The 25,108-nt window shown below is 39.2% G+C and overlaps 1 protein-coding gene across 8 annotated transcripts in view; it reads right to left on the bottom strand.

Moving 5' to 3' along the window:
• Positions 1–25,108, bottom strand: part of FBN1 (fibrillin 1) — a 159,182-nt gene that overhangs the window by 21,667 nt on the left and 112,407 nt on the right. For 7 of the 8 annotated variants that reach the window (XM_035335530.1, XM_035335532.1, XM_035335528.1 and 4 more), the window contains 16 exons: positions 21,289–21,411; positions 20,585–20,707; positions 18,334–18,459; positions 16,596–16,718; positions 15,863–15,985; positions 13,642–13,806; positions 13,228–13,296; positions 12,988–13,113; positions 10,502–10,624; positions 9,694–9,852; positions 8,679–8,750; positions 7,498–7,623; positions 5,468–5,590; positions 1,525–1,650; positions 607–723; positions 78–206 (listed from right to left, as the gene is read on the bottom strand). In XM_035335530.1, the coding sequence (XP_035191421.1) occupies positions 78–206; positions 607–723; positions 1,525–1,650; positions 5,468–5,590; positions 7,498–7,623; positions 8,679–8,750; positions 9,694–9,852; positions 10,502–10,624; positions 12,988–13,113; positions 13,228–13,296; positions 13,642–13,806; positions 15,863–15,985; positions 16,596–16,718; positions 18,334–18,459; positions 20,585–20,707; positions 21,289–21,411 (1,953 nt within the window). The remainder of the gene's footprint in view (positions 1–77; positions 207–606; positions 724–1,524; positions 1,651–5,467; positions 5,591–7,497; positions 7,624–8,678; positions 8,751–9,693; positions 9,853–10,501; positions 10,625–12,987; positions 13,114–13,227; positions 13,297–13,641; positions 13,807–15,862; positions 15,986–16,595; positions 16,719–18,333; positions 18,460–20,584; positions 20,708–21,288; positions 21,412–25,108) is intronic. The other variant, XM_035335526.1, reaches the window with a different exon arrangement.

Below are 25,108 nucleotides of genomic sequence, written 5' to 3'. Positions count from 1 at the left end.
AGAAGGTCTAGCGGGGCACCACCCCTGGTAGGCTCACTAATCAGCTGATTTTTTTGACCCTAAAAGAAAGTACTCACCAACACAAGTCCTTCCATCCAGAGCCACCTCATAGCCATCATTGCAAAGACACTGGAAAGATCCAATCGTGTTCACACACTGACCATTCCTGCAGAGCATCCCATTTCCACTTGCACATTCGTCCACATCTAAAATAACATTGAAAGATACATGAGAAATACCTGCACCAAGTACAATTGCATAGATAAGATTACTGTTTACACTATATCGCACAGTAACTGAGAATTCATCAATAAACCCTTGTTTCAAAAGCAAGTGAGGGAAAAATACTTCTATTGGTCTACTTTATAAAATTGTCAAAGCGAGAGTTAAAAAGGGAATGGCATTATTTCACAAGCAAACATTTAAGTGGTTATAAAAAAGCAAAAAGTTTACAATCAGGGTCCTTTTCAGACCACAGGAATAGCTTTTTGTCTTTAATCACACAGACAAGGTGCAATCTTAACTCCATAGAGATGATGTACCAATGTTGAGTTCATTAGAAGCAGAAAGTCTTAGAAACACTTAACTGGTCTCAGCACTCCTTACCTATGCAGTCATTGTTGTGTGAGAGGATGAACCCCAAATTGCAGCGGCAATTGAAAGAGCCAATAGTGTTTCTGCAGGTTCCATTGCCACAGGCATCTCTCTCACACTCATTGATATCTACAAACAAAGGAGAAAAAACAAGCAGCAAGAATTTTAATCTCTAATGGGGAAAGGAAGGCCTGTAGCTATCCCACAGGCATGAGAAGTAATCTACTGCCAACACAGAGCAAATAGAAGTAAAAAAGATTTTCCTGTCTTCCAAAAGTAAGATTTTGCACAGGTTTATGTATTTGATAGCAACATATTTAAAAATAGATCAAGTGTCCAACAATAATTTATTCTCCTAAATCTATGTTGTATGTATCTCACCCTTCCCAAAGGACTTCTAATTTATCTTTGATCATAAACATCCTGAAATCTCCTCCTATCCACAACAGATCTAAACTAACAATTATGAATGGGTTAAGTACAGAATTTCCTTCTTTATGAAGATGTCTCTGTTTCTGAAAAGGGCACTTTTCTGGCAGGAAATCTATCCTTCACTTACTCTATTAACAAGTAGGCTGCATACAATTGCTGTATTGCAATATTCATCTATTAGATTTCTTGCCTAAAGGAATAAATGAGAAAAAATGCTTCAGAAAATTCTAACAAGAAAGGAATATTTTCCTGAAAAATGAAGGCATCAACAGTTCATTAGACAGGATATATATTTTCAAAGGTTCTATCTACAGCAATGAGATGTTCTTCCTTCATTATCAGCTTATCATCTCCCTTTGCCAGCTATGGTGTTTTCACACCATTGCCAGTGGTAGATGGCTCACAATCAGTTCTTATAGGGCCACTCCTTAACACACAGAGATCGCCTTCCATTAAGATAGTCATTAGTCTAAGTACAACTTAATTGGATATACTTGCCTATACACATTGTTCTGTCATCGTTTGTCTTGAATCCATTGTGACAAATACAGTAAAAACTTCCAACAGTGTCAATACACTGCCCATGGCTGCATATATTGGGAATTTCTTGACATTCGTTCCGATCTGAAAACAAAGAGGCACATTGAAAGTAAAGACCTCTAAACTACAAGGCTGGAAAGCTGTATTAAGTATCAACCATGATATTTAGAATTCAGTGCAGGTCTCTCATTTAAAATAGTATTTTTAATTTATTAATAAGAGAAACATTCCTAAATAAATCTCTGGAAATGGGTTATTTGCTTGTAAACTACCTTTACAACATTTGTGGAGCTGGAAAAAATCTAGTGTAAAATGATATTGCTGAAACACGAATTCTTGCTGAAAGGGAATCATGTCACTAAATTGTCATTTTCAAATCACTGGATTTGAAAAGCAGATTTAATGACATGAAATTGTGTCAGGAGATTTCTGAGTGTTCTACATCGATTTTCCAATGGATGTGAAAACCTCACATATATATATATATATCACAGTTTGTATCCTTCTCATGAAAGCAGCTTATTGATTTTAGCTGTGTTAAGCGCAACCTTGCTTAACTGACTTACTGAAATCATACAAAACTGAAATTTAAATGAATCCTACACTCTTCTCAATGAGCTTACAGAAAGATAAAAGTACATTAAAATATTAGGAACTCTGCAGAGATAAAATGAGTACAAGTAGCACCTGTGTCTCATGCAATGTGATGGTCCTGAAAATCAGACAAACAAAGCACGACAAACTGTCCTGGATTCAGCTGGAATAGAGTTAATATTCTTCCTAGTAGCTGGTATGATGCTTTGTTTTGGATTTAGGATGAAAATAATGCTGAGAACATGCCGATGCTCTGGTTGTTGCTGAGTAGTGCTTACACGGAGTCAAGGACTAAGCTTCTTACACTGCCTTTGCTAGCGGAGAGGCTGGGAGCGCCTCCCAAGGAGCTGGGAGGGGACACAACCAGGACAGCTGACCCAAAGTGGCCACAGGGATATTCCATACTGTATGGCATCCTGCTGAACAATAAAATTGGTGGGGAGTTGGCTGGGGGAGGCGGGAGTGGGAGCAGGGAGGCCACCGCTCAGGGTCTGGCTGGGCATCAGTCAGTGGGTGGTGAGCAATTACATTGTGCATCACTTGCTCTGTACATTTTTTTATCATTGTTATTTTTCTGTCACATTAAACTGCCTTTATCTCAACCTGTAAGTCCCCCTGTCCCTCCTCCCCCCCTCTTTTTTTTTTTTTTTTTTCCAATTCTCTCCCCCATCTGTCCATGGGCAGGGGGTGAGCAAATGGCTGCATGGTGTTTAGCTGCCTGCCAGGATAAATCACAACAAAAGCTCAAACAGCAAGAAGAGTTATGCTATGTAGCCAGAAAATATTTTGCCAACAGAAACATACAATCACCTGTATAGTTCTGCAGAAAGAGATGGGGAAAACTATCCTGCTAGCATGGGATTTGCTGCCTTACAAAGCAGGGCATCTATTACACTAGTTCAACAGCTAACTGTTTCCTGCTACTCTAGTTATGAATGCTTTCAGGCAGAATGCATGATTTTATCAATAGTAAGCGAAACAAAATGTCAAAGAACAAAATGTTTGCTGTCCAGCAGACTTTTTCCATAACAAATCGGAAACATGAATCAAATGAGGTCTTTTTGTTGACCTCATCCACCAACAAAAGCTCGTTTGATTCAGTATGCTTCCTGGCATTTTGTCTGCTGCAGCTCCAGAATACTTGCAACTGATGTGCTCCCATAAGCCTGTATTGGAATCCAATCGATTTTAATCTTCTGTAATTTTATTTTACATACAATCTAAGCAAAACATCTAAGATGCAGTTTCATAACAAACTGTGCATTGCAAAACTGTAAGACCAAAATTATTCCTAACTGCAAAGAATTGCGTGTACTAAACCTTGTTTTCCTTTGTCTGTTCTCCACTCTGCTAAGCACACAGATCATCCTGATAGGTCTCATCCCTAGGATTACTGTACATCAATCAGCTCCGTTAGTAACTTTGGATGAACATTTACTGACAACTAAGCTCTGCCAATGCTATTAAGGATACTGCTGCTAACTAGAATCTAAAGGAAGGAGAAAGGAAACCAATGCTGATGTAAGAATTCCTAATTCTCTCATCTCAAAAATGTAGAGGGGAAAGAAAAACTATGACTCTCTTTAGTGATCTGTGAACAATGAATTCAAAGTCCCAGGGAAAATAACTTCTTTTGGGATAAACAGACAATAGAACAGAACAAAATTCAGTTGGAAGGGACCTTTCAAAGGTTATCTAGTCCAACTGCCTGAGCACTTCAGGATGAACCAGAAGATAAAGCAGATTAATGAGGGCATTATCTAATTGACTCTTGAACACTCACAGGCATGGGCATCAACTATCACTCTAAGAAGCCTGTTCCAGTGTTTGACCAACCTCACAGTAAAGAACGTTAGAATTGTTTAAAAACTGGGACGCAGAATTGTCTTAACTGTTTATAAGAATAAAATACTCATTATACCACAATAGATAGCACCAGAAGAATGCTATTTTTATAATAAGATAAATGAAGTACTCATAGTATTGTTGACCATGATACAACCTAGTTACGATTCAGTAACATACAAGCTACTGGGGTGTAATCCTTTTTAATGCAGAAGCATGACTGATCCAGCATTGCAAGGTGCTCAGCACTCTGCTCTCAGCAGAGCAGTTAGGCTTTTCCTTTCTTTGCCAGATCAAGTACTTTATCAACCACCTTTGACTCTAATTGTTAAACTTTATTTTCACTAAATATAAAATAAGAGCAGAATACAGGGAAGTATTACTTTTGTGCCAATTCATGCTGGGATATTGTAAACCATATCAGAACCTTCCCTGGCTCTTCCTGTACTATAGTCGAACACGTAAAAACAACAATTACATTGGGAATATATTGCATATTTACATGTGCCACTGCACAGCTTTACAAAACAAAGTATTAGTTCTCATAGTAGAGTTCAGGTTGCCCCTACATCCTTTTCCCTCAAGGGTCTCATGGAACAATGAAAAACTGCACTGCAGGGAAAAGTACACTTCCTAAAACTCAAGTACTCAGAAGCAAAAACAGAAGGAAAATGTTACCAATTTCCTTTGTAATTATTACATTGTTCAGAAACGTATATAACATGTACAGCTCTTTAGCTCCTAGCATTCTAAAATCTCTGCAATTCTTCAAGTAATCAAGATAACACAAATGCCTCTCTGGACTATGATATTAGAAGAAAGACCAAATAGATTAGAAAACTACAGTCTCAGTCAGGGAGTATTTATAAATAATGTTCAAGGGCCAGTTTAAACCCACGGAAAAGTTAGGAAGTTTAATAAAAAGCTTTTTAATTTAGTTGTTGCATATGGCTTAGCAGATAAGTCCACCTTATCAGCAGAGACCCCAGCAAGCAGTGATTTATTCATGAAAACGTTAAGTGGCAAAAAAAGTGCTAAAACACATCCATAAAATAAAAATAAATGACTTTATACAGATGAAGGGGAAAATACCACGTTCTCTGTCAGCAACTGCATTTTTAGTGTCAGAAAACAGCTAGTCACGAAGCAGTGAAGCCAGACATGACGTGGGCTAAAGAAAGATCCCTGCAGTTGGTGGGATAATGTGGAGGACTAAGTCAATCACCTACTCAGGTGATTAACTATCATTTATGCCTTTGCAGGATGGGCCCATTAGTCTTCAGGAATTAGCAGAATGTTTCTGGGATTTCCTAAAAGTCTTTAAGAGGAGGGTTCTTGGAGCCTAGATCACCTCCTAGTATAAACAATACATCTTACTGAAAAGGAGATATGCTTTTTTAAACTTCTTTTAAAAGGTACTAGTTTCTTCAGACATTCATACAAACAAGGCAGTAGTACTCACCAGTGCAGCGTCCGGTTGATGTGAATCTATAACCAGGTTTACAGTCACAACGGTAGCTACCAGCTGTGTTGACACACTCGGCATTTTGCTGACATACGGGTCCATTTTGGCATTCATCAATATCTGTTATACAAGAAGGAATTTGACTGTTATGGTAAGTTGGTACTAGAAAGACAAGAAAACCACTTTGGTTTTAGTGTAAAGGAGTATTGTCTTACCAAATATAGGTATTTCTTTTTAATTCTGAAAACATCAATATATTCATAAAATTAGGTACTTTGTTAAATTTAGATGTCTCCTTGAAATGGTCCCAAATCTGCATGTTCCATTTGTAAAATTTATTCCTGCTTAGAAGACTGATATAATGGTTTTCTGAAAGTGTTGGAGTGCACAGGAAAGGACTGTTGCAACCTTTCACTTGGATGGACTTCTGTCAGTCTGCGATCAGAATAAGGAAGTTGCTATGCCCACGAAGATCTGCAGGTGGAGACTATAAGCATCCCCCCAGTTGGACCACAGAAACAAGATCCATGTTGGACATTAGCAGCTTTCAATATAAATATAAACAGCAACACAAAACTTCAGGCAAGGAAAACAAACAAACAAACAAACAAAACACAAACAAACAAACAAACAAACAAACAAACAAACAAAAACACTTTTCCTTATTTAAGGATGTGTGAAGTAGATGGACATGAATGACAATTTTTCCTTTTGTGATATTTGTCTGTACTTACAATTTGGGAAGCTCAGTTTTGGATTATTTCCTGTGGATGGCTGCATATTGAAGGCAGTACACTCACTTGGGAGAGCTGTACTACCACATGCAATTTCTACCAGCAGCAGCACCTCAGAGACCAATACCTCATGTACTAGTTAACCAGACAGACTAAGCTAGTATGAGTAAGAATCTGACAGAACAAGTTAAATTCATGGTCAGAGGCAATGAGGTGTGAAAATAAAGCATTAGAACCGGATTTGATTATGTTTTTAAAGCTTTGAAGATGGAATCACAGAAGTAGAATTTTATTGTGGTTGGATTGCTGCTAGACCCCTCGTTCCCAGAATATAGAAGGGAGAGAGGTGTTTTATAGGTTAGATGGTATAACCAACAGATAGATGTATAATAGCCCTCTTAGAGAGAAATACACAGTCTAAGAGAGGTGACTCTCACAATCATGTTCTAACAATAGATATTGACTGTAATAAATCAATATTATTCTGGAAAAAAATAAAGGCATGTGAGCGGGGAGAGAAGCAGGGCAATTAAATGCATTTTTTTTTCTCATTAAACAGCATCCACAGCAATGGACGGCAGAGCAGAGGCTATCCTCTGAATTCATTCAAGCTTGGGTCAAAGTCAACACAACCCTCATTGTCACTTGGGTTTCTCAAAGCTGCTGCAAATAGAGAACTTTATTTCCCTAGAAATTTAACATTTCAGTTAGAAGCTGCCTACAGAACATGCTTGTGCTTGAAGCCCCTCAATACCTTGTTTGCAATACCCATTTTGTCAGCAGTCATAAACCACACCAGAGAATGAAGCAAGTCATGCTACTGTCTTCGATTTCACCAAGAAAATGACTAATACAATGTTAGGAAATGTTTAAATTGGAAAAAAAAAAAAAAAAAAAGTAAAAAAAAGTTGTGTTTATATTGCGAAATTTACAGAAATCTTTGTCCCATAAGAAAAAATATCTTGGAATAAAAAAATATTATTGTGATTTGACTCAAGATGACTACTCTTGTCTTGGCTTTTCTGTCAAATGTGAAAAACAACATTTCTTCCCATGACTGCTGACTCATGCTCCTCCAAAGCCTAAGATGGAAATCTAAGATGAAAGTCTAATGGAAAATCTGGTATTTTCTATGAAAAAAAATAATCATAAAAGTCTTAATTAAAATAGACTTACTACACTGACACCACTAATTTCCTTTGCTAAGAATGACTTGCAAGTGTATCAAATTTGCCACTGTCTGAATTGTCAGCTGGTGAAATACCATTTCTCTGAACGATATCAACACTCTACCTTCGCAGATCAGTAGCTTGTCATTGTAGAAGAAACCCACAGGACACTCGCATCGGAAGCTGCCAACCATGTTTATACAGATCCCATTTTCACACACTCCAGGAATCTCTCTACATTCATCAATATCTGCAAGAAATTTTTTTAAAAATACTTGTAAATGGACTTCATAAAACCCTCTGCTGAACATGTCCTGCATTTATCCTTAACAGAATCATCAAGCATGTGTGATCATCAGAACTTTTCCAACTGCAATAGATAGCAAGTCATTCCAAACTGTGGAAATGTACATTTTTCCTGTTTCCTCAGATCCTGACTATTCTCTGTAGCGAAGATGTATCCTGCCACATGGGAAGGCAGAGCGCAGTGCAGACCCCTCCTCATTTCTCCCATCTGGTGAACCTACTCATCATTCTGAGTGTTACAATGAAGTTATTTGGAAGAGCCAAATGGAGAGAATTTAACTTCTTTGAAAATGATATTCTCCAATTCACTAGAAACATTACGATTTAACTAGCCAAACACTGCATCATAGCAACAGCTTAATCCTAAAGCACCTAATTACTGCCTCTGTTTGTTACATGGCACATTATCTGTTTCTTATTTGCATTCTTGTGTGAATAAAAACAAAACAGAGTCCCAGTAGGGTTTACTCAGTTCTTGTCTTTGAATTTCTCATTCTCTCCCTCTTTTTCTTCTGCAATTTGTTACTCACCATTCAAAAGTTATACACAATAACATATGAGAGAAATATTCCAGTTGAACAGAAAAAAGGATTTTTTTGTCAAACCAATACACAAGGGAACTGGTATGACATGTCAGATTAAATCTCTGGTTTAGTCTCAAGGAGAGACTCCTAATTCTACTCAGAACAAATGCTGATTGGCCTTACTCCCAGACCTTGTAGGCTTGGTATCTGTGCCCTGCTCATGCAGGCCTGATGGTAATTTATTTAGAGCTTTATATTGCCTTAATTACAAGCAGCAATAATTATTGCTGCTAGCTAGGAGGAGCTATATGGAAAGCTTGCAGGCTCAAAATTCTGCAGGCTCAAAAGGTTGATCTCCATTACACTGTTTGGCTTTTCTTCCTCCCATGAAAGAAGTAATTGGGAAAAGAAACATCCTCCCTTCCTTGGGCAGAGGTAGTATGGAATTTAGTTCAAAACAGAAATAACAACTCACCAACTGGTAATCCTGTATAAATGTCAATGAAGAAGCCGGGCCTTTGACTTCCACAGAGCGTAGAGAATTCATCTACAATAGGAGAACAAAGCAGCAATTACAGTATTTTGAATTAATCAACAGTCAAAAATTCACTACATCTTTTGACTAAAGAAATTTCTACTTTAACTCTTTCAACACCTGCAGGGTATGTAGAAGTATGGAGATGCTTCCCTAAGGCTCAGTGTGTGACACGCTTAGTATGTACTTGGGTTCTCATTCAAAGGCCCCTGAAATTAGCACGTAAAAAGATGAGGAGGGCTTGGGCTCACATCCTGGCTTTGCTGTGCATATGTTTAGCTCTGTGCATTACAGTTTCTGCATACAAGTCCAGATTTGAGTTTAAAAAAGTCTGAACCATAAGTTGGAAGTTATCCAAATAATTGTCTAGGAAGTTTATTCTTGTAGCTAAGTTTATTCTTGTAGCTAAGTTTATTCTTGTAGCTAACCACCTCAAACCAGAGTGGGATATCCTGGGCTCAACTTTGCAGAGTCAATATTTCCTGTATGCCCATGCAATTAGCCCTGAAACTGCTACATCTTACTGTAGCTGCTTGACATGGATCATTCTCAGAAGAGACCAAGGTACCTCAGCAGTCAAGGCACAGCACAGCACACACAGTATCTGTTGAAGCAATGCCAATAAAAATCTGGTCAGTGCCTCAGTACTTCATCAGTAATAGGCATTTGCCAAGACAGATCGAACTATACAGCATGAAGTCTCCCAGAAAAGTAAACTGTCACAAAAGAGGCATAGCCCAGCAGTCTGTACACATACCACTCCAAAAGGATTTAAACATGCCTTCCTTGTGATTAGGGCTGATCACATCCAGGCCAAAAGAGGTAAGTGATCTCTTCATTTTAGATATACAAGAGCAGACAAAGTCATAGCATCTCCTTCTCTAACAATGTTACACCTGCTAATAGTATTCATGTTACCAAGGCTTTCAAATTGCTTCCCAATTCAAAAAAGTACCGGTGCTAGGTATAGGACACTGTTCACAAGGCTTATTCCATGCACGTCCGATGTTGTAGGAACAGCAGCACATTTTCTTGGTCATATTAAAGAGTAGCTCGCCATCACAGGTTTGGTTATCAGCATAGTAATTTCTGTAGCACAGACTTCTTCTCATATCTGTGAAAATGAAGAAAAAAAGGCCAACACATTAGCAACTCTTACAGAAGATGGTGAACCTGAAAGGTTTAAGAACTATTCTTCACATACATACTTTTTAGATGCCTGTCAAGTAGATGTTGTGGCACTGTGGAATAGTACATAAAAATTTATCCCTACAAGATTACTCTAAAAGTATGAAAATCTGTTTGCAATACTAACTTTTAAGAGCCATAATCACTGCTGTAACACTGATCAGAGTCATTAAAGGTTTCAGTATTGGCGTTTTGCCTAAAATTGAAAAACACAAGTTTGTTTGTGGTTCCTCCTAAAAACTGTGCACAGGCTGTGATTTCATTCTGTGAAGCCTGAGTCATTCTAGTAGTGTTTCACCTGCAGAAGCTTTTAACTGAAAAGCTGAAGTGATATCTGAAAAGGATGAACACATAAATTATCAAATCAAAAGAGAAATTCTGATGAGATACTAAAAAGTCTGTAATAAAAGTGATCTACCTTGGTTTATGCAATAAGATGAATAAAAGAAGGTAGATCTTTTATTTAGTCAACTCTCGTTTAACTAAATTTAGACAATAATTCTGATTTGTGCCAGCTAAAGCCCTAGCCCTTTATATTTATGAATATAAAGCTTAAAAAAGCCCACAATACATACCCATACAGTTGTTCCCTCCATTGACTTGCATGTAATCAGGAGGACAGATGCAGGTGTAGTTTCCAACAGTATTGTAACACGTTCCAGGTCCACATATGCCAGGTGTATCACACTCATTCACGTCTAGAAGAGAATAAAAAGGCAGTGAGTGACCACAGCAGTTTTCTCATTGTGCTTTCAAGAATGAAAATGTCTCAGTATCACCTGAGGTTGGAAGGTACTAACAGAGGACAGCTGAAGGATTGCTGAACAAGATCATGGTGGAGCAAGGTCCACACAGTGGAGGAGTTTGTGGCACATGTGGCCACAGAGAGCCCAGCTGTGGTGTGAAGATGGGGACTCTAATGTGTCTAGACAGCTCAGAGACAGTAATTTGGTTTCTGCAATTGTCACACAAAAATAGCATTTGAGGATCTTATTCATTCTGAATTCCCAAATCCAGACAAGAACCGAAGCTGTTTACTGTGGAGTGCCCATCTCAGTAAGTAAAGATGCTAAAACAGACTGATTGGAGGGTTCAAGTCTGTTTTGACTGGGAAAAGTGAGCAACTTTCCAAACTCAAGATGTCATGTTAATTTCGTCAAGAGGCTCTAACATTTGCTAAAGTAACAACAGAAAAAGTCCAACTTGGTTCCTAAAAATTCAATATTAGTTCACTAACAGAATCACAGAGTCACAGAATAGTCTAGGTTGGAAGAGACCTCCAAGATCACAGAGTCCAACCTCTGACCTAACACTAACTTGGTGTCATCTGCAAACTTACTGAGGGTGCACTCAATGCCCTCATCCAGATCATCAATGAAGATATTGAAGAGGACCGGCCCCAGCACCGAGCCCTGGGGAACGCCACTAGTGACCGGCCTCCAACTGGATTTGACTCCATTTACCACGACTCTTTGGGCCTGGTTATCCAGCCAGTTTCTAACCCAATGAAGCGTGCACCAGTCCAAGCCAAGAGCAGCCAGTTTCTTGAGGAGAATGCTGTGGGAAACGGTGTCAAAAGCCTTGCTGAAGTCAAGGTAGACCACATCCACAGCCTTTCCCTCGTCCACCCAGCGCGACACTTTGTCATAGAAGGAGATCAGGTTCGTCAAGCAGGACCTGCCCTTCATAAACCCATGCTGACTGGGCCTGATCGCCTGCTTTCCCTGCAAGTGCTGCGTGATGTCTCTTGAGATAATCTGCTCCATGAGCTTCCCTGGCACTGAGGTCAAACTGACAGGCCTGTAGTTTCCCGGGTCAGCCCTCCGGCCCTTCTTGTAGATGGGCGTCACATTTGCTAGCCGCCAGTCAACTGGGACCTCCCCCGATAGCCAGGACTGTTGATAAATGATGGTAAGCAGCTTGGCCAGCACCTCTGCCAGTTCTTTCAGTACCCTTGGGTGGATCCCATCCGGCCCCATCGACTTGTGCACATCCAAGTGCCGTAGCAGGTCACCAACCATTTCTTCATGGATAGTGAGGGCCACATCTCTCTCCCCATCCCCTTCCACCAGTTCAGGGTACTGGGTATCCAGAGAACAATCGGAATTGCCGTTAAAGACTGAGGCGAAGAAGGCATTAAGCACCTCCACCTTTTCCTCATCTCTTGTAACTAAGTTTCCCCCCGCATCCAGTAAAGGATGGAGATTCTCCTTTGTCCTCCTTTTCATGTTGATGTATTTATAAAAACATTTTTTTTTTTTAACCTTAACATGTTAAACCATCTGACACACCACTAAGGAAAAATAAAAAGGTAGATCTCCTCTTTAACAGGAAACCATTTGTTGAGCTACATAAGCACAATATGGATGAAGCACTTTGCTTCAGCCTTTATTTAGAACCTGAATCTTTTGTATTTCTGCAGTCCCTGGCACATCATAGGCACTGTATTAACATTATTAACAGTCTGGAAGGCTAAAGACAGTGTGGGCTTTCGGAAATTTAAGGATTTGAGAGGTTGCCTGAAGTTTTGTATCCAGTAAAACCTGATAGTTTCATGTAATGTGATGAATATATACTACTGACAGCACTGGGGGAAGAAAAATGTTTTGCAGTCCAACAAATATTTTCAGTTGGACATTGAAATCAATAGGACAGAAAATAAGCAGTGGATAAAAAGCACAGAAACACTGTAACCAACCCAGGAAACCAAGGGGCAAGTTAGCTTTTTATCTGACTACCCATAAACCATTCTATTACCCATTACTGGACAGCTATTATTTTATAACTGGTTATTAAACTATATTTTATGTATAAGTTTTTGGTTTTTCTGTTTTTGACAAAAATCTTATTATTTTGAATACAAATTTGCATATATTTAAACATGATCAAGAAATAATTCTCTCTCACAACGCAAGACTTCAACCTGTTCCAAATTTCCACTGTAAAGTTGCATTGGTCTGCTTATTTTCACTTTCAAAGACATATCAATTCTGCTACATGTTGATTTGTCATCATTTTATACCAATAAAAGCTGAAGACTAGTTAAGTGAAGGCTACGTACCATCACATACTCGAGTCTCTTCATTCAAATAGTACCCTGATGGACATTGACACTGGAAGCTACCAAATGTATTAATACATTTTCCTCCTTGGCAGAGCCCAGGCAGTTCTTGACATTCATCAATATCTGTTCAAACAAATTCACAGACATTATCTCATTTACACTTTTCCATTAAAAACAACACTCACTCAAGAGTTTAATAATTTTAGGCATGTAAAAATAGGAAAATGTAAACATTACCCTCTAATATAACTGTAATAGGGTTTGGTCGGAATCCTTCTCCTCCAGGGCAAAGAACCTTATATTCAGCTGAAAATAAAATAGGTTTATGAACTTAATATAGCAGAAACATTTTCAGTACAATTATCTTTGAAAATTAGTCAAATTATTACAGATAATAGAAATGTACAGTAACCAGATATCAACATTAAATTTTACTCTATAATATCAACTGCTATTACATTTCATAATGTTATTTTTTTTGTGTAACAGCAAACTTGCTCAAGTGATAATATTCTGTCTAGATAACCTTTTTGAAAGGCTATTAAAGTTTTTGATTAAGACTGATGAGGTTCTTCAAAGACCTCTTTCTTGCAGGTATACAGTAAATGATCACATTTTATTGTTGTGTCTAACCCAGGAAAGCTGACTTACTTGTGTTCACAGGTGGGCACTGTTCACAGGGAACTCCCCAAGCTCTGCCCAGAGAGCAGCAACAGGAGGCCTTAGAAACACCCACTCCGATCTCATTGCTGCAGAAGGTGCCACCATTATCTCCACGAGTTTTAATGTCCAGGTAACAGTTGCCAGATCGTGTATCTATTCAGAATGCACATTAACAACAAACATCTTAGGAGAGGGGAAAAAGAAATCACAAACAACATCTCAGGATGACTGTTACCCTCAGACAACTCTAATTTCTTGTATAACAACTAAAGAAAGTGACTTGTGTTGTACAAGAGAACCCAGCTTTTCCTGCTTGGATTGGACAGTGGTGCCACATCTCTTCCGCCAGGTCTTTTCTCATTTTGATTTACATTGCCATCCACATCTGTATACCCTTCCTGTTACAGAAATACACTGCTTTCTCCTCTCTATGAGATTATGAGATAAACAAGCATGAAAACATCTACTTGTTAGGATTTTCAAATACATTTGAATTTGAGGAGCATCCCTGTGCCCTCTTAAACAAACAAAAGCAAAAAAATATCAGAGTAGCGAGTAGTCAGAGCCTAATACAACAGCATTTCTGTTGGTCATGAAAGTTGCACCTAGCGAAGTTGCACTCAATGCTCAAAGAGTGTAAGGTGGCTTTATGCCACAACTTCATTTGCCTGCCATCTTGGGGCCAGCTGGATGTTGGTTTAAGCTTGCTGAAAATTAAAATCATCTCATGCCTGCTGTGAATTGTGGACAGCTGTAACAAGCCCCAGGGGCTTGGTTCTGGCAGCAGGGCATTGCTGGCGTGCTGCATTACTTCAGGCATATTCCCACTGCACTATTACAACTTCTGAGGCCAGGGGCAGTGGTCTGGGAGTTGGTGAATCTGTTTCAGTCCTCTTCCATGACCTAGGACTTTCACAGAATCACACAGAATCACAGAATCATCTAGGTTGGAAGAGACCTCCAAGATCACAGAGTCCAACCTCTGACCTAACACTAACAAGTCCTCCACTAAACCATAGCACTAAGCTCTACATCTAAACGTCTTTTAAAGACCTCCAGGCATGGTGGCTCAACCACTTCCCTGGGCAGCCTATTCCAATGCCTAACAACCCTTTCCGTAAAGAAGTTCTTCCTAATATCCAACCTAAAACTCCCCTGGCGCAACTTAAGCCCATTCCCCTCGTCCTGTCACCAGGCACGTGGGAGAATAGACCAACCGCCACCTCGCTACAGCCTCCTTTAAGGTACCTGTGGAGTGCAATAAGGTCACCCCTGAGCCTCCTCTTCTCCAGGCTAAACAGTCCCAGCTCCCTCAGCCTCTCCTCTTAAGACTTGTTCTCCAGGCCCCTCACCAGCTTCGTAGCCCTTCTTTGGACTCGCTCAAGCACCTCCATGTCCTTCTTGTAGCGAGGGGCCCAAAACTGAACGCAGTACTTGAGGTGCGGCCTCACCAGAGCCGAGTACAGGGGGACAATCACCTCCCTGGCCCTGCTGGCCACACTGTTTCTTATACAGGCCAGGATGCCGTTGGCCTTCTTGGCCACCTGAGCACACTGCTGGCTCATATTCAGCCAACTATCAACCATCACTCCCAGGTCCTTCTCTGCCTGGCAGCTCTCCAACCACTCATCTCCCAGACTGTAGCTCTGCTTGGGGTTATTGCGCCCCAGGTGTAGGACCCGGCACTTGGCCTTGTTGAACTTCATGCAGTTGACCTCGGCCCATCGGTCCAGCCTCTCCAGATCCTCCTGCAGAGCCTTCCTACCCTCGAGCAGATCGACACACATACCTAACTTGGTGTCATCTGCAAACTTACTGAGGGTGCACTCAATGCCCTCATCCAGATCATCAATGAAGATATTGAAGAGGACCGGCCCCAGCACCGAGCCCTGGGGAACGCCACTAGTGACCGGCCTCCAACTGGATTTGACTCCATTTACCACGACTCTTTGGGACTGGTTATCCAGCCAGTTTCTAACCCAACGAAGTGTATGTCAGTCCAAGCCAAGAGCAGCCAGTTTCTTGAGGAGAATGCTGTGGGAAACGGTGTCAAAAGCCTTGCTGAAGTCAAGGTAGACTACATCCACAGCCTTTTCCTCATCTACCCAGTGTGTCACTTTGTCATAGAAGGAGATCAGGCTCTAAACAGTTAGCTTTGCAGCCTCTGTGGAACTTCACTTGTAAATAAATATAAGGAGTGGTCCCTTACCAACACAGCCAACGCGGGTAGGATTCAGCTCAAAATCTGGAGGGCACTCACATGTGTAGCTACCAGCAGTATTGACACATGTGCCACTGATACAGGTTGTGGGATCTGCGCATTCATTAACATCTGCAAAAAAAACCCCAGCAGGTGGTAAGCAAATACTCCAGGACAGTGCATACCATAGATATATCAGGTATAATATGTTGACCACCACAAATCCATTAGTTACCAAGTACTGATCTCCAGGAAGTTCTAAAAGTATATACACGTCTTAGAAGTAGAATGCTAGCCTGAGATTAATTCATCATTGCACTGGGAAAAAAAAGTATCTTTACTGGAAAACCAATCTATAAATTCACATAAAAAATTCAAAAATACTTAAGGGAAAAATACATGACATTAGCTTGCCATACAGTACCATGAATGGAAACTACAGGGCACAACACATAGCTGCCTTGAAAATGTAGATAAAGATATTATCTCTGCTGTATTTCTCTCTTTCTTCCCTGAAGCCACTGGGAAATCAGAAGTTGACAACAAAAGGGGAAAGAGGAGTGTGGAGTAGGCTGCCTGCCTCCATTTGAGTATAATTTCCACTGACCTTTCTTTCTGTGTTTTACAGCAGATTTCCTTTATATTCAGACTGATTTGTATAGCATTTTAAAAGAATTTCCTAAGGAGCAGATTATGACACTAACAGAAAATTAAAAAGCACGTTGTTTGAAATCATCTTTACCTGTACAGTTACCACCACTTCTGTCCAGTTCATAGCCCACTTCACACTCACATCGGAAAAGTCCAGGGAGGTTATGACAAGTACCGTAGACACAGATGTTAGGAAGTGAGCACTCATCAATATCTGATAGAGAAAGAAGAAGGGAAAAATATAAAGTTTCTTTATCTTTTTTTTAATATAGATACAGAAAACTACAAAAAAGTTCAGGAAACATGAATCTGGAAATCGACTGCTCCTGTGCACTGTGTAAGACCAGAGAAGAGTAACATGCAAGATTAACACTTGAAGCCTAAGTAATCCATGGCCTTTTTTTTTTTTTTTTTTAAGGCAAAAGACTCTTTCCAATGTCACTAGAAGCCATATCAGAAACAATCTGAACTTAGGGGCTAACCTGACAAGTAGCAAAATTAAACATGGCAGAAGATATGCTTTAAAAATGAAGGTCATACTAAATCAGCAGCCATCTCCAGAAAGCTGAACTTCAGCAAAATAAATTAATAATAATTAAAAAAATGCCACCCCCTCCCCCCCCATGCTTGTGCACAGAGGTGAATTGATGCTCATCTTCAGGTTTCTACATTTGACAGATCTTGAGGTTGGCACATGAAGCTCACTTCTATGTGCTGTTTGTCTAAATCATTGTATCTGGTTCAATATTTACTGAATGCTTTACGTATTAGACAAAGAACAACTAAATGAAACAACAAAAAAGCATGTGTTTACAAAGGACCTTAAAGTACTGTGTTTTGTGTACATATCCAAGACATCAAGGAAGGTCTGTTTTCACAAGAGAAGTTAGGCTCTACATAAGCTATTTAAAGTTAGCTAAAAGGTTTCAAAGTAAATTGTTGCACGAAACACTGTGAAATCTAATATTCTTTTTGTTTATGCAAAAATTCACTCTCATAAATTATTTCTCTTGGTAGATTACTAAAAAAAAAAAAAAGCAGAATACTTTTCAGGGGAAAAATCCTATTTATAGTGATGTACTTATGAACTCCTTCACATACTAGTTCTTACGAGTCATTAGTATGTCAGATGATACAGCTGCTGCTTCTGGACTGACTTAAGTGTTAAGTGCTATACAAACTGGCTTTCATGTATCATTATCAAATATATGCCCTTAAACACATTGGCAAAATAGGTATTCCTTGGGTTTTGTGAATGTTTCTATATGAAAAGCTCTTACTGAAGAGTGGTAACCAGTTCAAAACAGAACAAATACTCATGGGATTTTTTTTTTTATTTTTATTTTTGGTGGTCATATAAATTTTCTTCAAGGCTTCAATTTCTCATTTGGCATTTGGCAGAAGCCCTCAAAGCAGTCTCACTATATTAGCTACCAAACCAGCGTTTTTCAGCTTCACGTGCACTAAGGCAAAGTAACTGTTTCTGTTTAACCGTTATGAATAAAATGAAGAACTGTGTGCATACTGACCAAGATGAAATGGCAGTTGACAATGCCATTTGGACCACCAATCACATCTACTAATAATATGTGGAAAAAACAGTCTCCAAAAAGCTGTCCTTTCTCTATGCAATAGGTAAATGAAGACCCGGAGGTCCATAATAAATACTAGCATCCAAGCACATAAACAGAAAAAAAAAGCAACTATTGACAGTTTTCATGCAGTTCTCAATAAAACCACAACTGCAACCGATTGTAAGATTTTTTCAAACATAAAATATTATTAAGGCTGAATTTGTTGAGCATTGTTTAAAGCTTACAGAGAATTACCTTCACATGCTTTCCCATCCGGACTTGGCAAAAATCCCATATCACATTCACAGCGATACCCTCCTGGGGCATTAAGGCACTGCCCATTTTCACAGAGATTTAAGTTTTCTGAGCATTCATCTAGGTCTGTAAAAGAAAAAGAAATCGGAGGTTTACAGTAAACATGGTTTTCTTAACAACATTTGTTTCAGCTGAAGTATGCAGTGTTCCAAGGTTTTTAACTATTCTCTTAGCTCTGAACACTTGCAGAAGAAACTACACCCTACTTACATGTAACAGCTTTTGCATATAACAGCTTGGGATATTTTCTACATGTTGAAAATGCAGCTTCTAATCAAAAGAAAAATTAGCAAAAGGTACAGGCTGCTAAAGTAGCTACAGTTAACAATGGTTGGAAGCCGTACACACAGTCAAATTTAGACTCAGAACGAGCACGTGAATTTTATTATCGTTATTGTTTCTATTACAGCAAAGCCTAGAGGCAGCAATTGAAATAAGAGGTTTACTGTGCAATGAGCAAACATATGGTAATAGACGGTCTCCATGACAAATAGAAAACACTAACAAAAGTGGCATTGAAGTGAAAATAACTTGATCAAAATCAAACTGTAGTTTAACAGCTGATGAGAAAAACGGCCTTGCTACTGGGCTACGCTGTCCTTCAGATAGATTTTGGCCCCTATTTTCTAGCTGACATTTTATACATTACCAAAAAACCCTACTTGCTGCAACAGAGTCTAGCTGTCAGTGTGAGCTCATTACAAGTCCCTGGCTGGCAAAGCAAAGGTAGTACCTATCAGGGTGAATGCTGTATATTTTGGCAGACAGCTTCCAGAATATTTGCATACCCTAGTTGGAGCCCCAGACACCTCTTGCATCCATGAACAATAAGCTTTCCTTTTTTTTTTTTTTTTTTTTTTTTAAAGTGTTCAACTGAATGCAGAATCTCTGTAAGTGCTCTGAAAGATGTAGTTTATAGACTCCTGGAAATCATCGTCTGGGAAATTAACAAAAAGCCCTGCAGGTTATGAAGGCCACTAAAGAAGCTGAATCAGATTCAAGACTAAATTATACAGACTCAAGTAAATGGAATCCCAGGGCTCATGTATAAATTGGAATGATTAAAATTTGGCCTTAAACCTGCTGATCCAGATTCTCAGATGCCATGACAACTACTGTTGTTGATAAAGCACTGCTAATTTGCACCAGCTGAAAATCTGGCCCACCAACTGTCTTCCCATTGCTTTATCCTCAACAGGATCCCCCTGCATTACCAGCAACACTGAATTCCTTAACGTAATAGCAGGGTTCCTGATGACTAAGCCTATGTGAGCTGATCCGTTCTTCAAAGCAGAAGACTGAAGAGTGGGTGGGAAACATTTCTCTAGGAATATTTTATAATCATATTTACAGTTTATAAAATGAGGTTTTAAAAACAGCTACCTCCATCATTCTAACTGTCCTGACACGATCTTTCAGGATGATGCGGTAAATAGGGCAGATAGCACAAACTCACTTGTGAAAAACAATACAGAAACATTTTTAGGTAGTTTTATAAAATAATTTTAATAATGTGCCCTACTATTTAAATATTAATGTTGACAGACAGTGGATTGGGTTACTAATTGGATGAATTATATGATGAAGCATTGTTTTTATTAAGTTTGCCACCTACTCCTACTAACAATGAAAACTTGCATTTTCTCAAGAGAAAGAATTGACTACTTTAGGTATAATACACAATATCTTTAAAGTTGTCACAACTTAAATGAAGTAGAAGACAATGGAAGATGACATTCGAGAATAACTTTAAAAGTTTTAAAAGTTTTTTTTTTTGTATTGAATCATAGACTAACTTAGGTTGCAAGAGATCACTGGTGATCATCTTGTCCAGACTCTGCTATAAACAAGGCTAATTTCAAAATTAGATCAGGTTATTCACAGCCTTGCCCAGCTGAGTTCTTAGTAATTCCAAAGATGGATATCTTACAATATCTTTTGACATCTGCTGCAGAGCTTAAGTGCTATCTGCTGAATCAGCAACCTAATCTGGGGAGCACCAGACCTAATGTAACACAATCCTGTAGCTCATCCACACTTTATGTTCTAGTTGAATGGGAATTCTGAGTACAAAAGTTTCCATTGTGGATATTAACTCAATGGTATTTGTGTTTAAATTATAACACTAATAAGCCTAAATGCCAGGTGAGTATGCAAGCATGGTATTTGTCTCATTCTTAAGAAAGTTTACCTGTACAAGTGAAGCCATCCCCAGTATAACCTTCTTTACACAGACAACGATAAGAGCCCATTGTGTTCTTGCAGTCAGCATGTGGACTGCACATGTGGGTTCCATTGGAGCACTCATCCAGATCTTTGAAATAATAATAAGAAAAACAACATTAGTTTTTTTTAAAAACAAAACAACAACAACAACAAAAAACATGAATACACACTTTAGGCAGTATATGACATGACCAAACCTCTACTTCAAATAATCTTCCGTAATGAAACCCACACATATGTGGGGTCATCTGACTGGAAAAGCAGTCACAGCTTATTTACAGCCCAACAAAGAACGCTGACAAGGTAATTGTGAATGAGGAGGCTGTGGGGCACCTTCCGGGCTAAGAACTTCTAGGATATATCCTGTTTTCAGAAGGAGTACTGAGACACCTCTCACTGTCTCCCATGAGCCACAAACTTTCCTGAAGTACACACAGTCTCTCTCCACGGTCCAGTTCACTTCCATCATCTCACTCGCCAAATATGAAGTAATGCCGATTTCACAGTTACCATGGCAGAGAACTCGCCCTTCAACAGATCATGTCAAATTGACCTAATGAGGATGACAAACATTTGTCTTCTCCATTTGTAGGTGTGGTATTGTTTTTTCCAGAGTCACCGAGACCCAGTGTTGATCAGACCTTACAAATACATGCATACAACACTCACCTGTGCACTTGATACCATTCCCAACCCAGCCAGGGCTGCAGCTACATTTGAAACTTCCCGCTGTGTTCGTACATATGGCATGTCTATCACAGTTATGGGCTCCAATTTCACACTCGTTGATATCTGTAAAAACAGAGACATTTGAAGAGCTCATGGATCAAACTTCCTCATAGCCAGCCTACTGATACAGGAATTTTTCAAGACAGACAATGTGAACATGAAAGCAAGTCAGCGTTTCTTTACAACATGAGATTTTAAAATGACACAGGAAAGAAATAAAAAGAAAGAAAAGCAGAGAAGCATGTAGAATATTTCAAACATGCTGGCCTACTACCTGTTTTTCTGAGAGACATATAAAGCAGTACTTCTGCAGTCCACTCTGAAGTCTTTTTATAACTAAGGAGGAAACCAGTAACTTAGGTTCTTCTTCTTTTGCTAACCAGTCAGTGCATTCACAAAAAATGTGAGGACACAGCCCTTGGGAAGAAGAGGACTAGAGCCCATAAAGATTACCACTGCAGGTGTTCAGCATCCTGGGATATACGCCTGTCAAGCGGCTTGGAATAGGTTGTGGTTCAAATCTGGTGACTAAGACGTGATGTGAGGACCTGTGCTGCCCTGACAGCTACAAGACACCAGTACGATCTACTGGCATATCCTAAGCGTACCTTAACATAAGTGAGGGAAAGATGACAGCTTCCCCATCTGCCCATCCTGGAGTTTACGGAGAGGTACTTGAGTGGCTCTGCAGTGCATGGTTTGCTAAAAGATCTCAGAGGAGTCTGCTGCCCATGGACTCCCGAAATGCAGCACATCCCCCACAGTATCTGCAAGGATGCTGATGAACACCAGGTGGGTATGGTACCACCTGCAAACTCCTTCTAGCATTATCCCCAGGCAGTTAATGAAGTCAGGTTCTGCTTTGCCAGAGACGGTGGAAGGCAGAGGATGGGCTGTACCACTGCATTTAATGGGACAGCTGATGGACACAAAGCTCATCAGGCGTGCAGTTTAGTAAGAGCTCAGAAAACCTAACACAATGGAAAAAATCAGCATCCTTGGAGACACCAGGCAGCAAGTCATCCAAACTTTAACATATGCATTCATGCCAGCACATTCTATTTCAATACTTTCTGTTTTCACCTTATTTTGATTCTCAGGTGTTCTCCGGCAATGTTGAAAAGTATAGACATTAAAAAATAAACTGAACTTCATTCTGCCTTGCCACAAAACAATATTAATACTCCATATAAGTACTTGGAGAATACGTAAGCTCAAAGGCAAAGTTTTTAGAAATTACTACTGGTAACTAAAACAAAGCGGTCAGGAATTTTATTAGACATCTCAGCTATGGATTTTACAGTGCTTTCTGTAACCAAGCTCTCTCTAACTGTGCTTTACATCCATGCAGGATGTAAATTATCTGGACTTCACATCAAACCACTTAATATTTATATCATTTTTTTCACCCTCCCAGATACTTTTTGCTGTTGCAAAATCAAATCATGCCATCCTGTTAAAAGCTGATGGAAAGGGAAATCAAGCTCATGGACTCTGCATGATGCCATACACAAAAACCCATCTCAGACCCCTTTTGAGAAGATGATTAAGAGAGGGTATCATCCATCAACCAGTTAACAGTCACTGGGGTTCTCAGCCCCAAACCCTAAGACCTCATCTACCATTGTACCTAAAAGCAATTAGCTCTTTCAAGAGGGCAAAATAATGGAGCCACCAGGGAGAGTGTCCAGGTAAAACCTTTGCCATTTCCTTTATAAACAGTTCTTAGGTTTTCTGCCCACCCTTCTTTAGGCATAAAGCTCTATGTCCTTTCTGTATAACCTATACATATACCCTGCCTTTTCACAAAGGCTACAGGCAACTCTGAGAAGCAGATAACATATGTCTTACATCTTACAATTAAATTCTCAACTCCTGATTGTTTTTTGTTTGTTTAACTCTGTAGTGAAATTGCATCCAATCTTGTTTTTCTGAGTTTTTCTAAATGAGACATTGCTCTGAATCAAAACTCCAGACATGAGTATCCTCACAATCTGAATGCTGAAGTCTAGATACAGATCTAAGTCTGGCAGCTGGAATCTACTGTTAATGAAGGCTGACTGCACCACAAAGCCTGAAAACATGCAAAAGGACACTTACTTTTCAGAACTCAAAAAAAAGGGGGGGGGTGGGCAGATAATCTCATAGCGTATTTGCCTTCAGTATGTGCAGAAACTCATATGAAGATAACATCACCCTAAACAGGAAACTAGTGTCCATTAAAAATCTTAAGGGTGGTCAGGAAAAAAACAAAACAAAACAAAACAAACAAAAATAAGAAGAAGAAGAAGAAGAAGGAGAAGAAGAAGAACACCCTCATTTTGGCTTGGACTGAAGGGAAAGACTAAAAGGAATTTCTAGAGGTCATTTACAGTATACATTGACATAAAAAAGCTGAGGCAAACACTCTATATTTTAACCTTTATGTGATTTCTTAAAACCAAACTGATAAACTTTAGCTAGCATTAAGATTGCACTGTATTTGATTATTTGATGCTTTGAAACAACCAGTATCTTCCTTATACCCTCTGGAGCACAAACAACAAAAAAAAACATCATCCGTTGAGATATTTCTGCCAAGAATTCTTCTAAACCACCAGCAAACACAAACAGAAACTTGCATGCAACAGCTCCACTGCAATGAAGTCATGTTCAGGCTCAAATTTTAAGGGAATCTAAAAGCAATTTTTAGTTCTACATAAACTGACTGTGGACTCCATCACATTTTGCACTGGCCCACTAACTTTACACCCCATTAGTATCTCCCAGTGAAGAGAAAGCAATTGCTGCACTTTCTCACAGCTTGTGAGCTGAGCACCTTCCCCCATGCCAGCTGTCCTGTTCTTCCATCAGCTATTTGCCACAAACTCTAAAAAGCTTGGAATCTTCTGCAGGATGAAAGTTGTGAGCACAAATCTATATCCAAACAGGATATAGATGGGTATTCAAAATGGGATCAACTTTATCAGATATCATCCACTAAAATGCCATTCTACTTGCTTTGATCAAAATCCTGAAAAAACAAAACAAAACAAAAAAAAAAAACACCCACATTAGCTTTCACTACTTTTTACCTGGGTAAATATCAAATAGGGAATGCAAAATACATTTTCTAATACCATCTACCTTCACAGTGATGTTGCTGGGCTTATTTCATTGATGCATGGAAAATCTTTCAGATACTTAGATGAAAGCTGATTGAGGCATATAAAATACCATCATCAGCTTCTTCCCAGATTGTACTTATTTTCAAAGCTATCTGCATTTAACTCACACATTGTTTTGTTGTAATCCCTATTCTCTCCTTTCACTGCACAGCTGAGTTATAAGCCTAAATTTATTGCAGTGCAATTATTTCCAGTGTAGAGGAGATCTCAGACCAAACACGGTCCTGTATAAATAGGTCAGTGAAATCAATGGAATTTATGCCTGCTTATACTGGAGCTTAATATGGATTTATGTTACCATAAGTACTGAATTATGACTTCACAGAATTAATCAAAAAGAAGAAGTTGAGCTCTGTAGGGGAAAATTAATTCAACATAAATATCTTTAATAAGAGCAAGAGTCCAGACTGTGCTGTCTGCATGGCAGTACAAACAGTACTACACTCTTCAAATAGCTCCAACTATTTTCATGCAATTGTTTGAAGAGCAAGGCATTACTCAGACTGAGCAAAGGTATCACGACCCAAAGAGCACACAGGAGAATGCTGCTCAAGTCAGTGTTTCACAGAATGATGGCCTATTCCCATTTACTT

This window comes from Oxyura jamaicensis, chromosome 10, assembly GCF_011077185.1.
Source record: "Oxyura jamaicensis isolate SHBP4307 breed ruddy duck chromosome 10, BPBGC_Ojam_1.0, whole genome shotgun sequence".
Classification (NCBI taxonomy): domain Eukaryota; kingdom Metazoa; phylum Chordata; class Aves; order Anseriformes; family Anatidae; genus Oxyura; species Oxyura jamaicensis.
Note: the sequence above shows the minus strand (reverse complement) of the source record. Positions and strands in the feature narration are given on the sequence as shown.